We start from the raw sequence: 18,436 nt of genomic DNA, 5'->3' as shown, positions 1-18,436 counted from the left end.
ACTGCTAGCTTTCACTGAAATCTGTCCTCAAGTCACCAGCCCTTCTAATTTTGCAAAAGGAGCCAGGGATATGGATTATTGTTTAATGTGAAATAACTTACCAATCAGATAAAACATGCCTAAGGATCATCAGTTTGTTTCAGAGAGATGGTTGATTAAAAAAAGATGGAGGGAGGCTGGTTCAGTGCTAGACTTAGAAATTAAAAAAAAAAAAAAAAAAGTTCACTCAAGGAAACAAGGAAAGGCACAGAGGAAGCTTGTCCATTTCCCATTTGAATAAAGTTCACCCATATCCCAAATGCTCTTGTACATCTAACTCCCATGACACTTACGGTTTTTTAAATTATCTAACATGCTGCTTATAGTCAAACAGCAAGAAAACCCTTAAAAATACCCAGTTATGCCCCCTGGTGAATTGAGGAGCCCAGTAAGGAGAAAAACAACAGCAATTAAGCAAAACAAAACAAGACAATAGCAGCAACAAATCTTGAAAAAAAAAAAAAAAAAACAGAAACAGAGTTAGTGTGCTAGCAAGAACAAAAGCAGGAGAACTGGTGATTAAAATTAAGTTTATGTTCCAGAATCCTAAGACACAAAGAAATCTCACAACAGAGGCAGCTGGAAAGGGGTCCTGGTACAAGGCCACATCCCATGACTGTTGGGAAGAAAGGAAGCACCCGTGAGAGGAGAAACGCAGGTATTTCAATGGGAGGACAGAGGTGCAAGTGGGGAGAGGAAGAAACACAAAGCACAGTGCAAATAGGAAAAGAGGGGACCACTAAGCGTGGGGCAGGACCGGGAGACACCCAAAGGACCTGAGGAGGTGTGTGAGAGAAGTGCTTCTTAGTAAACCAGGAGGAACCCAGAATGACTGAAGAGCTAGGCTACCATCAGCACCCTAGCAAACATTTTTCAAAAATGTATAGTATCTAAGAAATGGTGAGACAAAGGGCAAAGGGGGAACGGATGCAACAGTGACACTCATAAGACAATATGTTGGAAATGATCTATGCAACTCTGGAAGGGGGGCTGAGGGAGGGAGGGAAAGGGGGAGAAAAATGAGGGAAGGGGTAACAAGTTAGACAAGAAATCACTGCCTTACTTATGTAACTTTAACCCCTCTGTACATCACCTTGGCAGTAAAATTTTTAAAAATAAGTAAATAAAAGAAAATAACATGAAAAAAATGTATAGTGTCTAAGGTATGATGATGAACAAGGAGCTTTTCATTTTGGCAGGAAGCAAACGCCAGTTATTGGTTCTGAATGGCTTGCAGGGATGACCTTCCTAGAAAAGGATGTGCCCCTTCTTCTGTACCTACTTATGCCCTTTTGATAAGGAGAGGCCATGCTCAGAGAGGAGAACAAACCAGTTTCAAGCCACCAGCCCTTGACAGAGCCATGAACAATTGCCAATTCTCCTGATTCTGTACCACAACTAAGTGTAATGGATATAAACCAGAGGAAGACATAGATTGGGAAATGTAAGAAAAAGGTGAGACAGATTCTAAGGTATTCTTGAAAAAACATATATAAGGAATATCCTTCTAGGACCTGAAGACTGGAACTTTGTCTTACATAAGCTTCACATGACTCTCACACAGAGAGGAAGGAAATTTACCCTTTCCTGCTCCCAGTCCTAAACTGCCCCTAGCCCTTCCCATCCCAATTCTGTTCTCCTATTGGATGATCCACAAAGACTTTCTTGCTTCCCGTGTACACTGAAGAACATGGCTCCTTGGGAAATTGAAAGCTGGCTTGAGAATAATAAATCAGCAACAGACCAGGCACAGCCTCTCCCAGCAAGACTTTTCTACACAACGCTGTATTGTGTAAGCAAATCTTTTGAAAATAGCATCTGGAGCTTTTAAAGATGTGGACACAACTGATTTGAGTACAAGGCACCTGTCTTTAGAGAAAAGTGATTATTTAGCCCACAAAAGCAAACTGAGCCCTGTTTGCACAAACTGTCATCTGTAAACATTTGAAAAAAAAACTGCTTGGGTCAAAGATTTGTGTAAAGGGCTTAACTGTGAATTCAGGAAGATCAAGAATGCAAAGCAGCATTTTGTTAATAAGTGGAATTTGCTGCCCTTTGCAATTCTACAGCTGATTCCACTGCAGGATTTCATTCCTCACAGCAGAATACGGAAATTTTGACATCCTAACCATGAAACTTATAAATCTCCTATTCACATATCTGAAAGGAATGACCAGTCACAACCTGTTCTTTCTGTAATTCAAACATCTTACCACTGGGGAACTTGTTGCTATTTTTAAGAGTGTGTAATATCAGTTCAGGCTTCCTAATCTGTTTCTAATCTGACCTTTTATGGCCTTCTGAACAATAATGTGAACATATCATTTTCTATAAACCGCAACAATGTTTGAAATGTGTAAAGTGTTTACAGAGTTCTCAGTAAGTCTGTGGTAAATGCAGCTTCCTTATCCCTGAGTGGACGATCTATTTGAAGACTACTTCTATAATCATTTGCCATGCATCTTAGAGAAAATAAGTTTTGCTTTGAACTCGAGGCGTTGTTCTCACCAGGCAGGTACTCTACCATTTGCGCTGCACCTGCAGCCTCAGTCTATCCTTTTGACTATGTGGAAAAGGCACCATGGAAAGTGAGAAACGGCGTGGCCTACATATGCTACAAAATGCTGTGCTGGTATAAGTGGAATGTCAAAATGCATCCTAACTGGCAGAGCAATCAGTTTTCTAGAGCTGATTTAACGTCATATGTTTTATGCTGGGAATAAATGTTTACTTTGCCAGCAAGAGTAAATGCTAACCTTAAGGGAAAAAAAGGATACATTTACCCAATGACTAGGGGGTAAACATGGCAAGAAAACAAAGAATTAGGAAGAAAACCAGGCAATGGGTACTCATGCCTGTAATCCAAGTTGCTCAAGGGACGGAGATCTGGAGGAGAGCAAAGGAAAGTCTGAGAGATTCTATCTTCAATTAACCAGCAAAAATCAGACTGGAGGAGTGGTACAGTACCCAGCTATGAGCAGAAAAAGTCAAAAGAGAACTCAAGGCCCCGAGTCAAACCCTAGAGCATGTACATGCACAAATTAAGTTTCAGGTCTTACATTAAGGTCCTTGGTCTATTCTAATTGATTTTTTTTTTACAAGGTAATAGATCAGGAACTTGTTTCAGTGTTCTACGTGTGGATATTCTGTTCTTCTAGCACCATTTGAAGAGGCTGTCTTTTCTGCAATGCATGTTTTAGCATCTTCACTGAGAGTCAGGTACTTGTAGCTATGTGAGTCCATTTCTGGGTCCTTTATTTTATTCCTTGGTCTCAGTGTCTGTTTTGGTGCCTGCTGGTTTTGTAACTATTTGCCATTCCTTTTTGATTATTCAGACCAAGAGAATGCTTAACATTTCCCAAATGTGTTATACATGGAAATCCTTAGTTGAATTCCAGGGATAAATTCAGAGGAAGCAAACGTCAATCAAGAACCAGTTATACAATTTCAATTTCTTCTACTCCACCGTAGGCTGTAACCAGACCTCAAATTTTGAAGGCACTGCTGACTTCTCCCTTCCTGTTCCCCTCTCACCCAACTTCTCTCTCATTACCAGAGGACCGCAGACACGCTTGCACAGGTGCCAGGGTGGCCACAAGGAGCAACACAACTGGCCATTCCTGAAGGGGTTCACTCCCTATATTCAAACCTACAACATCTCCAAACAATTGGCCACTTCCAAACAATTCTACTTACAAAGTCTCCAGACCTTTAGCAATCCTACTCAGCTTGGGCTGTAGTGTTCTCCCTAAGCTCTTCCAGTTCCATACGCAACTGTTTCCACTTTTTGTGTCTTGTCTTTTGTCAGATTAAAAGCGGACTTGAAAAAGCAAAAGCATCCATTCATTGATTTTTCAGATGCTATACAAAGATGGCTACTGGGCGGGGTGGGGGGGAGGGGGAGTTGGAAAGCATGGTTCAAATGGTAAAACAATTGTCTAGCAAGCTAAAGACTCTAAGTTCAAACCCCAGTACTACCAAAGCTTTTCTTTTTTAAATTTTTAATTAAAATCCAAAATTTTAATTAATTGAATTAATTTCTAACTTTTAATTTTAAAACAGATTATAAATAGGCATTGAAAGTATACAAAGCTGGACTGGCTCTAGGAACTACTTATGCTTCCAAGGTCACTGTGAAGATTTCCTTCCTCTTTATTCCACCCTGTGTTTCCAGGAAGCCCCAGCACCTCCGGGCACCCTGTCCACAAGGCCAGGTCTCTCCACATCCATGGTCTCTGTGGCTGCACATCAGCCCTTTCTCTGCAGATAGCTCTGCCTCCTCCCATGCCACCCCTTCCTAATGTTCTCTTCACTGCGTTCCTTTTCCTTCCACTTTCATTTCTGTTTTTCTGCTGTAGCTACACTGCTGACCCTCAGAGAACAACCTGCTTTCACCTTGAAAGAAGAGGCCACACCAGGCCCACACCTGACGTGCCTGGTGGTCTGGATCAGGAACAGCTGAGCCAGTGACGCAAGCAAAGCTCAACAAGAGAGCAAAAATGGTAGGCGAAGCCACGCTGGCTTCTGCAGGGAGGGAAAAATGTGTAATGTTTGTCAAGTGGAAAAAGGAATCAAAGTAGGAAAAGAAAATCTTCCTTCAGGCTTCTGAGAGTCCCTTAACAGAGAACATGATCAAAACAGTTCAAGGACATTTCTGATAATACATCATCTGATTTTGGCACTGATTTTGTTCTCTCAATGTGATTTTTCTCTCTCAATGGGAAGCAGAAGCCAGTTAGAGTAAATACCTCATCTGTGGGCACAAGTAGCCACAGGTTGTTGCCCACCCAGCATCGCAGTGGCACAGCTGGTAGTTTGTCCATGGAGTTGAGAAAAGCAGTATGTCAGTCACAAGAAACCTGATAGTGGACAGGCTTTTCACATCAAATCACTTCTTACTCTGACCATCGTTAGACTGGCTAAGTGCGTGTAAAGTTGGGAGCTGGTACTTCTGTATCTGGCAATTGCTTATCGTATAAAGCATAGGTGAAAAGAATCAGGCTGGGAAAGAGAAATGTGGGCAGTATCTTAATGTTTTACAGTGGACTGAGCAACACAGAAACTGTGGCTCCCAAGTATGATTTCATTCATCTTGGAAAACATGCAGCAGTTACACACGGTGTGGTCTAATTGTTTCTCACTGGGCTTGGCTTGAAATCTTATTCTCACTGAACTTCATTTCTAGATAGGCATCTTGAGATAGCAGATCGTTTCTTTGTCTAGCTAAATTTCCTTTGAACTATATTATAAAGGTTTTCTTAATCACCCCCAAATATAATACCAGATGAAGGTTGTGTTACAAATAGAATCAAATCAACAAAGGAAAAAACAAAGTTTCTCTTAAGTGTTCTGGCACATGGACAAAAAGTTAATCAACGCTTTATAATGTGTCAAACACATGTTAATTAGTAAGTCAATCAAAATTTTATATGCTATTCAAACAGATAATCTTGGTACTACCTAGTTTGTGGTTCACCACAGAAAAGATTCCATTAGAAAAAGTTACACTATCCTATTAAGAACAATAACCTGCTATCTAATGTTGTCAGCTCACTTACTGCTATGAACTTAGACATTTCTTTGCTCAAGCTGGGTATGGAATGGGAAAAAATGTGCAAGTAAAACAAGAGCCTTCTTTCATATGAAGTATGAGTAGAGATGTTAAAAGTACATCTACCTCGGGGAAGGGAGGGAGGGAGGGGATGGTAGGGGGAAAACAATGGAGGGGGTAACAATGTTCAAGAGGAAGTGTACTCATTACCTCACTCATGTAACTGTAACCCTCTGTATAGTAGCTTTACAATAAAATAAAATTAAAAAAATAAAAAAAAATAAAAAAAAAAAGTACATCTAAACTTGCCATGGTGAATCAAATCAGCCTCAGGCAAAGAGGCAGCCTATTAGACAGGAAAGGCCTATTTATTTCCAATTTGTTATATATTGGATATCTAAAATTTATTTTTTTACTCAATTAGATACTAAATTAGGTTTCTCTTTTTTCTTTCTATTTTTTTTTAAATTCAGGGTTCTTTCTTCAAATGTTTCATTTAACAACAGCCAAGTTGGAATGAAGCCAGTGATAAAACTCTTGAAAACTTTGGAAACAGCTCCTGGGTTTTCAGATTCTTAAGAAAAGCTCAAGGAGAGTACCAATTTAGGGAGTGGGTGTTTTTGTTTGTGTCATGACTCACATCATCCAGCATTCATTCATTTCTTTTTAAGTCATTCTACAAATATGTGGAAACCCTTTTCTAGGAAAGGACTATGGGAAACCCCCAAATACTTGGACCTTACCCTCAAGAAGTTTACAGATTTCCCCTCCTCCCACACAGGCAGACCTCTTCACCTGGCAAATTGAACTTTCTCATCTTGTCCCTAAAACAAACTAATTTCTCTTCCAGGAGGTGTTTCTCAGAGAATGAGATTATCAGGCTAACTTAAACACTCCTACTTAAGGCAGGCGCCTGTGTAATCCTAGCTATTCAGGAGGCAAAGAACTAAGGATTGAGGTTCAAAGTCTGTCAGAGGAGACAAATCCACAAGACTCTTATCTCCAATTAACCAGAAAAAAGAGGAGTGGCTCAAGTGATAGAGCATCAGCCAAGAGCAAAAAAGCTGGCCAAGTGTTAAGTGCTTATGACATTCTGCCTGCTGCATACCATACTTGGTAAGAGTCTTATTCCATACTTGGTAAGAGTCTTAGGCTGAAGGTGTGGCTCAGATGGTAGAGTGCCTGTCCACTAAGCATAATGTCTGAATTCAAGCCCTAGTACTGCCTGTGCCCCTGAAAACATCTTGATAAAACTGCAAAGCCTACCGGAAACAAGTAAAGGAATGATGATTCTCTGGCTGACCACAGGTGAATAGGCATATAAGTGGGCTAAAGATACCGCTCTGTTGGTTTATCAACATAGAACAAAGAAGAGAAAGGGGGAAGTTTTGAGTTCAAGTGAATGGCTAGAAAAGAAGGCCAACTTCTCAGCTCTTCAGCAACATGCTCTTAAAATGATAGATTTTAACGTACCTTTTGAAAAGCTTAGTACATTACCTGGTACACTATTAAGTGATAACTGCTTAATGAAATAATAAATCTTATCATTACTGAAAGGCCCAAAGGAGAGTTGGCGTCCCTTTCCTTGGAGATGGTCTTACATACCAAATCTGGCTTTATCCGGAAAACCATGGGAAAGGAGAACCAAATGGCCCACATGGTGGTGAGCACTGTGGACAGCCAGGACTGCTGGACCTCACGGCTTCTTGGAATTTGGTGGATGTGGTATTCAGTGTACTGGAAGGAGACAAGAGACAACTGGGTCATCAGTACTGAAGTTAAACGTGGATGACATTTGTAGAAATGACTTTTGTAGGAAATGCTTTCTTCTTTTTATTTTCCTGCTAATCACTTAAGAGTTGTGAAGCCTATTTCATGCTTTATCATTGGGTGATGACATCATGACAGGAAAGTTTCTAAATGCAATGTTTAAAAAGAGTTATGTTTGACACTAAGGAGAAATTTTCTACCCACTCTGTTATAGGTAAAGAGCTGAACACAATGATACATTAAAAAGAGGGCTTGCTGGATACTGGTGGCTCACACCTATAATCCTAGCTCCTCAGGAAGCTGAGGATCACAGTTTGAAGCTATTCCTGGCTGGAAAGTCTAACGCCAGAAGTGGCTGTGGCTCAAGTGGTAGAGTGTTAGTCTTGAGCAAAAAGATGCTCAAGAACAGCTCCCAGGCTCTGAGTTCAAGCCTCAGGACTGGCACACACACATGCACCCAAAGAGTTCTTGCAAACTGATATATAAGACAACCTGGTATCAAGACAGGCAAAGACAGAAGGTAATTTCAACCACAAGAGCAACAAGTGACCTGCAAACATTTGAAATTATGGCTAACAGTGAAGCACTAAAGAAAACCACTGCACCTGCCTGACTGACAGTGACAGTGCATACCTGGTGCTATTCAAGGGGCAATCTATAGATCACCTGGATCTTTAGATGACCTGAGCAAATGCATTAGTCCAAAGTTTGAGGACGGCAATTTGGAAGTACTTGTCAGAATTTGTTTTACTTTATTTGTTTGCTTTTTATTTTATTTTCTGGTGTGGGAGATCTAATCCAGAGCCCCATGACCCTAGCCCACCTATCACAATGTTAGATGTACCCACTTTTGATCCAGTATTTCTCTTTCTGAAAATATATGCCGCAGGTTTTTGTCTCTCTGTTTATGTGTGCGGAAACTAAAGCAGCAAATCTCCAGTAGGAGATTTACAATAAAATATAAATATGTTGATAAAATATAAATATGTTGATGACTCTATCTATCTATCTATCTATCTATCTATCTATCTATCTATCTATCTATCTATGTGAACTTCTATAGAATATACCACATTGAGTGAATCCTACAAGTTGTCAGTATGTTTAATATGATCTAGTGCCTTTTAACAAAACAGTCATACAATTTACACGCATATTTGTATACACATACATTCATTAGTATTTTACGTGGAGAAAATATAGAACTATATTCTATACATTATCAAAATTATGTTATAGGAAATTTCCATTTTTCCAGGTCATATATATCTGTCTGAAATTCAAAAATGTCTTATTACTTTTATAATCAGAGAAAGCAACATATTTTCCTTGAATCAAAGCTCCAAGGATATTGATTATATACTGCTGTGTAACAACCCCCTAACTTAGCAGCTTAAAACTGATTCCAGGAATCTAGGAGTGGCTTGGCTGGGTTAATTTGGCTTGGGGTATCTCATGAACTTGAAACCAAGTTGTTGTCTGGGGCTGCAAGCCACTGAAGGTTTAAGCAGTGAGGAGAATATATGTCCAAGGTGACTTAGAATGTCTGTCAATTTTGTGCTTGCTATTGGCTGGCTGTCAGCTGCTAGCCACATGAAACTTACTACAAGACTGCTTGAGTGTTCTCATGATACCACAGTTAGCTTCCAAAATGTATGTTCTAAGGGAGGGCAAGGCAGAAACCAAAGTGTCTTTTCTGTCCAAACCTCAGAAGTCACACACTTTGCCACTTCAGAAAAAATCCTATTGCGTACACAGGTTAACCTTATTATAAATGGAAGGGAGCACACAGAAGCATGAATAGCAGGAGGAGAGAATCATTGAGGGTTTTCTTAGAGCCTGGCTACCACACAGTTAGGTCAGAGGGTGAACAACTTAAGTCCTTCTCCTTTGGCATTGAGGAACAATTATACGCTCCTTGTAAAAAGAATAGAAATCCCCTTTCTCAGCTATGTATTCAGTTTGTGTTCAGAACAAGGTGTTCGCAGGCATCTCTTAACACTGGAAGAGGGGCTGAGCGCCATTCTTAGTTAGAACTGGAGGCAGAGGGACTGCATGCGACCACTGCCTCCCCAGAGAATGACACGACACACAGTGGAGAATGGGAGTTTGGGGCTCAGTGTGTTTCCACTTTTATCAGTCATCTATGAAGTAAAATTATTTTCCCTTGGCTGGGAAGGCGGCTCAGTGGTAGAGTGCTTGCCTAGCATGCATGAAGCCCTGGGTTCGATTTGTCAGTACCACATTAACAGAAAAGCTGAAGTGGCACTGTGGCTCAAGTGGTAGGGTGCTAGCCTTGAGCAAAAGCAGCTCAGGGACAGTGCCCAGGCCCTGAGTACAAGCCCCAGGATTGAAAAGGGGAAAAAAAAAAAGAAAGAAAGAAAGAAAAGACAAGACAAGGGGCTGGGAAGGTGGCTCAGTGGTAGAGCGCTTGCCTTGCATGCATGAGGCCTTGGGTTTGATTTCTCAGCACCACATAAGCAGAAAAAGCCGGAAGTAGTGCTGTGGCTCAAGTGGTGGAGTGCTAGCCTTGAGCTGAAGAGCTGAGGGACAACACCCGGCCCAGAGTTTAAGCCCCAGGGACTGACCAAGAAAAAAAAAAGACAAAAGATAATCTTTTTTAAAAAAAGTATTTTTCCTTTCAAAGGCTTCAGGTATTAAACATTAACTACAAACTGATACTAGTTTTCGAACTATAGCTCACACATGGAGAAATAACCAATCAGAGGGAAACTTGTGTGTTTGCTTATTACTGGAGTTACTAACTGAAAACCAAGTGACATGCCAAGTAGTACTACCGAACCGCATATTACTGTCAGAAGTGTGTGGTAAACATATGTCATAGATTATAGGGTATCCTCCTCTGGAGTTTGGAGAAGTAATCAAATATATGAATATTTCTGCCGTGAAATATGAATAGTCACAGGAAGTGAGATTAAAAAGAGACTATAAGCATCAAACATGTTCATAGTAGCTTTGGGTATTATGTATGTTTATGAAATTGGAGGTTTTTGGTCCTCTAGTATTTCACATAAGGGACTGTGGATTCATATTACAAAACATTTGAATCCAATAAGTTATCATGTCACTGTGATTAGTATGATTTTTTAAATTACCTCATAGGAAGCCGGGCACCAGTGGCCTGTAATCCTAGCTATGCAGGATCTGAGCATTGCAGTTTGAAGCCAGCCCAGGCAAGAAAGTCCATGAGACTCTTATCTCCGATAAACTACTCAGAAAAAAAAATCAGAAGGGTTGGCCTCTACTTGGCTCAAGTAGTTGAGTGCTAGTCTTGAGCAAAGAAGCTCAGGGAAAGTGCACAGTCCCAGAGTTCAAGCCCCAGGAATGGAAAAAACAAACTAACAAATACCCAATAAGGTATGATTATAAAATTTTGATGGTGTTACTTTCAACACCCAAAACTTTGTGGCTACTAACCTTCATGGCCTGATCTCAGTATCTTTAAAAGCAAAAGAAGCTGTCATGTTGTTTTAATTTTTTTTAAAGCTGTACGCATGTAATTAAAAAAAAAAAGCAGCAAACAATGTTTCTGGATTACATAGGAACAGGACCCTAAGAGAATGAAGGGAGAGTCAGTTTCACTCTTGTTACTCTTCTTACTTCCCCCAAGGAAGAAAATGTCCGTACTTGTTACTAAGACTGGAGCAGAGGCAGCACTCCTACACTGAATTCTGTTATCGTTTATTCTGTAATGGAATCACCAAAGCCATCTTTTCCTAAAGTAGATGCACTCATTTTCCTGCTTAAAACTTTACAACTGGAATGAGGTCTAAATTGCTTACAATTGCTCCCATGTTCTCATTTGATTTGATGCTGGTTTAATTCTCTACATTCTCCTTGCTCAATTAATGGAGTCACACTTCTCTTGTTTAAATGTGTCAAACGCATGCCTTCCTGGGGTCTTTTCAGTTCATCCTAACTAGCTTCAGTCTCACAGCTTTTTTCTTCCTAAAATTAGCCTCATTTGAATATTATATTCTCAGAGATGGTTCTTCCCCTCATACATGGACACCCTTTACACTTTGTAATTTATTGTCTTTTTTTTCTCTCTCTCTCTCTTCTCATGGCGCTTGAACTCAGGGTCTGGGCACTATCCCTGAGCTCTTTTGCTCAAGGCTAGTGCTCTACCACTTTAAGTCACAGCAAGAGTCTCATGGGGACTTTTCTGCCCAGGCTGGCTTTGAACTGCAGTCCTTAGATCTCAGTCTCTGGAGTAGCTAGAATTACAGGCATGAGCTATCAGCATAATTTATCGTCTTAGTGGCAATTATCGGCACCTCAAACTAACGTGTTCATTTATGTGTATATTTGATTTTCTGCCGCTTTCCCTAAAATGCAGCTTCATGAGACAGGAAGATTTTGTTTTGCTTACTATTAAAGAACATTAGTGGTGATGGCACTTCCTACATCGTGAGTATGTAGTAAATGTTTACCATAGAGATAAATGTTTATTGTTACAGTTTCTAGAATTCCAAACTGTGATATCTTTACTTGGGATGTTGATAGACACAATGCTGGTTTTGAAAATGTCCTCATATTATTGTGGGGCTTTATGAGACCAACTGACCCAATCTCCTTGTTTCACCCGTAAGGAATGTGGGCTTTTGTCAGGTGACAGACAGTGCCAGGACCTGGGCCAGGTCCCCCAGATGTCCTAAAATATAATGACTCACCCTTCTGGGGTTTCTGTGCCTCACTGCTGAGACACAGATCTTCCCTAATACCCACAGAGCTCTACCAGCTTCTATGGCATCTACTTTGCCTCTTATTTTTCCAACACACAGCCAACCACTGATCCTGACACATTTCCTTTTCTCATTTTGTTTTTAAACTCATCTCCTTTATATACTTCTAACCTCAAACCCACAAAGCTTGCTGTGAGTTACCCTGGCTCTGTCTCCTCTTGTCTCTCCGTCCTGCACTGTAGTTCTGGCTTACCATCCATTGCTGATACCATGAAGTTTCCCACCGCCCCTCACTCTTCTTTTGTAAACACAGGACCAGCCTGGCACCAGTGGCTCACACCTATAATCCTAGCTACTCAGGAGGCTGAGATCTGAGGATCCACACTGGGCAGGAAAGTCTGTGAGACTCTCATCTACAACTAACCACCAGAAAACTAGGAGTGGTGCTGTGACTCAAAGTGGTAGAGCACTAGCCTTGAGCAAAAAAAGCTCAAGGACAGAGCCTAGGCCCTAAGTTCAAGCCCTATGACTGACCAAAAAAAAAAAGAGGACTTTGGGAAAGTTCTGCTATTTTGGTTTTGCTCTTGCTTGGGTTACATACTCCTAGAAAGGATAAATTTAGTTGAGGCCTTTCTTTCTGTGAACTTTAATGTGTTTATGATGAATATGTATATAATGTGTCATATGACCTTCTTTTTCACAATTAGCCAAAGAAGTAAGACTCCTCTCTCTCCATCATATAGAAAAACAACCTAATAAAACTTTCTATCTAGCTAGTGAGTTTTCTAATTAAGGAGAGGAAGTGCCCACATCTTAGTCTGTGTACCCGTAGGGCCTCCCAATGGCTCCTGTACCTACTTGACTGATGTACAACCAAATATTCAGTGGCAAGAAAAGTAGAATGCTGAAGAGTAAAAAAATAAAGTGCAGAATGTTCCCCCCCTCCAGGCTTCTAGTTTGTTTGAAATTACATGAAACATTGAGTTAAATACTGATAGAACAGGACAACCTAGACCTTTCAAAGAAGTTCCAGAATTACATCATGGCTAAAAACCACAAACATATCTGGCTTCAGATTGGGGAAAACTAAATAGAAGTTTATAGTGATTTAGAGGGAAATAATTCCACCAAAGAATCCAGATGGCATCATAAACCACAACAGAGCAGATGAAGTGGTCTGTGAAGTCATTTTTTGCTCTTGCCACATACTGAAACATACAAAACACTTATTATTTAGTGAATGTCACACTATTACAGAATCTTGGAAAGAAGACAAAAGCTAAAATGGTAAGATTTCATTCGTCCAAATATGGTTTCAGCTTTCTTTGAGAACATTTAAAAATAATGCTATGTGTATGTACATAATGGTTTAACCAGTCATTCTGAAATTTAGATGACCACAATGTGCAACACACACACACACACACACACACACACACACACACACACACACACACTTCTGCACACAGTTCCTTCAAATACTTGGTAGAAGCTTTGTGTAGTGGCAGAAGTGTAGCCAATGAGGTCTATCTGAGGCGCGATTATTGCTAATTCAAAACTTTTCTCAAACACTTGGAAGATTTTCTTGAGTTCATGGGAAATGAGGAGGAAGTAATGTGGAAGCTTCACCTCTCAATCCCGCAAGCCGTCAGAGCCCCACACGTCTGAGTGTGGGAGCTATGCTCCAGACAGAGTCCTGCTGGCCACCCGCTGTCTGTCACCTTTAGTAGGCCCATCTCCGCAGACCTGTCTCCCACTGCGAAGCAAGCAGGCATGGATCTGATCAGGGACCCTCAACGGGCTACCAGGACCCCACAGCTGTCCCTCAAGGATGAACTGTCGAAAGCCAACAAGGCTGCCGCTGCAGTGCTCCCCTTTGGCTTGAAAGCCACTCCCCACTTCATCTTGAGAGGTCTCTTCTTGCCTGCTGGAAGGCTTTAGGAAATGAATGCATAGTTTGCTGGGGAAATAAATAATGAAGAGATTCTGGCATGAAGAATTTTAAGCTCTCTTTATGGATATTTGTTGTCTTCTTTGTCTTTGTTGATCTTTTTTTTGCCAGCCCTGGGGCTTGGACTCAGGGCCTAGGCATTGTCCCTGAGGTTCTTTTGTTCCAGGCTGGCACTCTACCACTTGAGGCACAGCACCACTCCTGACAAGGGACTGGACCTCTGCACTCAGTTTCCCTTTTACTTTTACTTGCCATCCTCAGTGCCTCAGTCAATCCTGACTGAAACAGGAAGTACATTGCTAGGCCCAGCCTTGCCACTTATGGGACATGACTTCTGACTGTCTCCACGGGGCTCAGTTGGACTGGCTTTCTTCTAAACTGTATGTATCTTTACTTTTAACTACAATCAAATATAGTTCAGGCTCATTAGAATGAGGAAAAATGTGTGTGGGGTGTGGGAGTGTGTGTATGTGTGTAATACACTCTTACAAGAGAAGTATATTAAGCCAGGAGTTGTAACATAGTTTACAAATTGAAATCCTTCAATCACAGTTGTGTATTTTACAACGATTTCTTTTAAAATCGTTTGAGAACTGCTGGATACCATATGCATGAAATTTAGAAGTCTCTGGAAGTTGAGCCCAGGCCTGGTCCACTGAATGCAGTAGCACCCCACCTTGTGGAAGGGGCAGGCAATGATAAGTGGGAGCAAGGTAGGGCATTTTAGAGGTGCTAGTGATAAACTGTGACTGCTTCAGATACAAACCAAACATGCAAAATCAAAAACCAACAACAACAACAAAATCTCTGCCCTATTGAAATAACTAAAATTCCTCTGCTTCCAAGGCACAAGCACAAAGTACAAAATACAAGGCTTGAAACATTGATGCTTTTGGTAGGTACTCAGGTTACTTTTGTAGTAAATAATTCATATCAGTAAATAATTACCCCTATTAGGGCTTCCTTGTTCTAAGTGCCACCTTCCCACTGTGACACATTTTTTTACACTTTCTACAAGTGTGGGTTATCTTCTTTCTACAGTTAGCTTTGAAATTGTAGTTGACTTGTCTTGCTGTGGTTACAGTTTAACTGAGCTGAGGGTTGTTCTTTTCATTTAAAGGCCATGTTCTTGTTCTGGGACATGTTTTTCCTGGGACATTAGTTGGTTTTGTTTAGAACTTCCTTTTATTCTCTTGCTCTTTATGGATGGTAGGATTTAATATTCAGTCTGATTGTCTAACTTTGTTTTCTACTTTATTCTTATGCTTTATAGCAGAGGTCTTTAATAGCCTTCTAATTATTCATAGACTTATTTTTTAAATTCCTACAATCAAAATTTTAATCGCTCACTCTGATACTGAGTTGTTGTTTTTTAAAATCTCATTCTTAGGGGTATAATATCCTTTCATTTCTCTGAACAAACTGTATTCTTTTTCAAGCTTCTGCCTAGCCTCTGATTTCTTTTCTCACAGTTCCTTTCACTGATGAATAGTGTTAGTTTCATTTATGTCACTGGCATTCCTCTCTGCTGGTTCAAACCAGTGATTTTCAAGAAGAAGAGGAGGAAAAGACTCCTCCCACTCCACTTAGCCAGGCCTGCAGATACTTCAGGTTGCCATGACGGGTAAGGCGGTGGGCTCCTGCGATGGCATCTGATGGGTGCAAGCCAGGGCTGTTGCTAAGCATCCTACAATACACAGAACATTCCCCCAAACCAAGATCTCCATGAGCCAAATGTCAATCCGACTTGAGAATGAGAGATCTGGTTCGTATTAAGGAATGATGCATTTGGGTCATGTTAGGAGGCCCGCGTGCTGCATCGGGTTTACTGAAGAGTTAAAAAGAGAAAAACAAAAAGGATCCAAGTGTTAGAATTTACAGTTAGTTCTGTTCTTTTAGGCAAATCAATTTCGTCAAATGTAACCTTCAGTTTCTAGTGTGGAGGACAGAAATGTAGCATTCTGGGAAGGATCCAGAAAGGGGAGCTGGGTGGAAAGTGCTGGCCCTCCGAGGAAGCCTTCCCCCTTGTTTTCTAGGGCTGTAGCTTACCTCCTCCCTGTTCTTGCTTACTGCTCACAAAAGCCCAAAACTACTCAGTTCTACTTTCATGGGTTTACAGAGCTGTGTTAGATAGAGTGTGGGTGTTTAACGGCTCTACAGGCAGATGGGCCCAGCTCTCCTTGCTGTCCAGGCTTCTGGGAGCCTAACACCTTCATTATCGGTTACTCACTGCTACTGACCACTGGTGCCTTTTATTCACCCCAAGGTCTCCAGGATTCATGGCCTTTCCTCTCCAATTGCATCCAAAACTTCCTTTCGTCACTTCTGTTCTTCATTTAAAAAGTGCAGTTTTGCATACGGAAGTGTGCTATCACTATCCACTTTTGAAGGAAGATTTTTACTTTTGGGGTGGCAAAGCTTCCGGGGAGCTGTCCCACCCAAGGAGCATCTTAAGTAAACGGACCAGCATGCAACCTACCTGGTGAAGAAAAGTCTTTATTTCATTTTAATTCTTAAGGTGGTGGAACTCAAACCCAGGGCTTGTGTCTGATAGGCTGGCACTCTACCACTGACTTGTATCCCCAGACCTTAAAGGAAGGTTTCTAGTGAAAACTTTCTCCACATAAAATACAACTGCAAAGTCATAGAAAACTTGTTCTAATTTGAGAGAGCGAAATCATCCCTAACAATGATACAAAAAAAAAAAAGAGGACAAAGCCTCTGCACATCTGCCTCCGTCTCCAGATTCATCGGTAACGTGCAATTCCTCCTTAAACTCAGCCCCTGGACACCCTTCACCGTGGAGGAGTGTGGCTCAATGTTACGAGCTGTGCTGCCCCCTGGTGGTCCAATGGGGGAATAACATCAACAGGGACTGGGAGAGTACAGAGGGAAAGTATGGTAATAAAAGCTCAACACATTGAGGGATTTCACAGGGCCAGGTTTGAGGTCTGAAAGAGCTCTGGAGAGGGCAAGTGAGAAGGAGAAGAAGACGAAAGGGGAGAAGAAGAGAGAAAGGGGAGGGGATGGGATCAAGTATACAGGACTTAAAGAATTGCCGATCAGTGCAAGGAACCTTGGGAAGCCCCCGACCCTGGCAGAGATTGCCGACCAGCCTGAATTAGGACGAAACACTCCGAAGATGCAGACAAGATTCTGGCTTACATACTTCTCCAGTCAGTAGAGATACAGCAATTCCTTGTTTGAAATTGCCCAGACCAAATACTTTGGCTCTTCTCTTCAAATCCCATAGCCAGTCTGCAAAAACTTTGGTAACTCTACTTAAAAATATCCAGCTAGGTATGTGTGGTAACAATTCATGCCTATAATTCTAGCTACTCAAGATGCTGAGATCTGAGAATCACAGTTCAAAACCAACCCAGGCAGGAAAGTCTGTCAGACTCTTATCTCCACGTCCCCAGCAAGAAGCCAGTACTAGATGTGTGACTTAATGAGTGCTAGCTATAAGCTAAAAAAGATGAACGAAAGCACAAGGTCCTCAGTTCACACACCAGTACCAACACACACACACACACACACACACACACACACACACACACACACACACACACACACACACACACACGTGTCCATAATCCAATTGTTTCCCCTACTCCTCCCTTTACAGGTAAAGCCACACTTATTTCTACTTGGGTTGCTGCCAAAAATTTGGGAAAGTTGTTAGTCTTTATCTGTTTTTAAGTATCAAGAATATACATGTGTATACATTGCATTCTATATAATATCTCTTGTTTAAAAAAATCTCACCATTACTTTACATTACCATCACTTCACTGGGAAAGATCCTTTCCAGTATTTTATATAGGTGCCTTTTTTTTCCCATCACTTTTTTCTACTAGTTACTGCTAGCATAGAAGAAAGCTATTGTTTTGTATATTCAGCTTGGACCTAACATATTTCTAAACTTCTATTATTTGTTAACCTCTTTTTCTAGATATGATGACTCGTTCCTTCCTTTTTAATATTTATACCTCTTATTTCACCTTAGGTGAATGGTCAAAGAAAAAAAATACCTAATGGCACAGGGTTTTATTTTGGTTCTGATTTGGGAGATAAAGAATGCTTCTAGGACTGGGAAGGTGTCTTAGTGGTAGAGTACTTGCCTTGCATGCATGAAGCCCTGGGTTCAATTCCTCAGTACCACACACACAAAAAAAGCCAGAAGTGGTGCTGTGGCTCAAATGGTAGCCTTGAGCAAAAGCAGTTCAGGGATTTTGCCCAGGTGCAGAGTTCAAGCCCCAGGACTGGCAAAAAAAAAAAAAAAACAAAACAAAAAAGGAATGCTTCTAATGGATACTGGCTTCTGGCTTTAAATACACTTTTCCACATCAAGCAAAATATGGGCAGCTCTGGTTCTGCAGGTGGTGTAGAGCTTCAGGGGCTGTGTAAGATCTCCAT

At 41.0% G+C, this 18,436-nt stretch overlaps 1 protein-coding gene and 1 pseudogene across 2 annotated transcripts in view; one reads left to right on the top strand and one right to left on the bottom strand.

The window, feature by feature from the left end:
- Nucleotides 1–18,436, bottom strand: part of Alg14 (ALG14 UDP-N-acetylglucosaminyltransferase subunit) — a 65,322-nt gene that overhangs the window by 30,553 nt on the left and 16,333 nt on the right. Inside the window, exon 3 of one of the 2 annotated variants that reach the window (XM_042679494.1) lies at nt 7,196–7,327. In XM_042679494.1, coding sequence (XP_042535428.1) covers nt 7,196–7,327 — 132 coding nt within the window. Of the gene's footprint in view, nt 1–7,195; nt 7,330–18,436 lie in introns of both variants that reach the window. The other variant, XM_042679502.1, reaches the window with a different exon arrangement.
- On the top strand, nt 13,557–13,670 carry LOC122113079 (annotated as a pseudogene).

This window comes from Dipodomys spectabilis, unplaced genomic scaffold (assembly GCF_019054845.1).
Source record: "Dipodomys spectabilis isolate Male_0828 unplaced genomic scaffold, ASM1905484v1 ptg000002l, whole genome shotgun sequence".
Lineage (NCBI taxonomy): Eukaryota > Metazoa > Chordata > Mammalia > Rodentia > Heteromyidae > Dipodomys > Dipodomys spectabilis.
The sequence above is the reverse complement of the archived record's forward strand: the minus strand, read 5'-3'. Positions and strand labels throughout refer to the sequence as shown.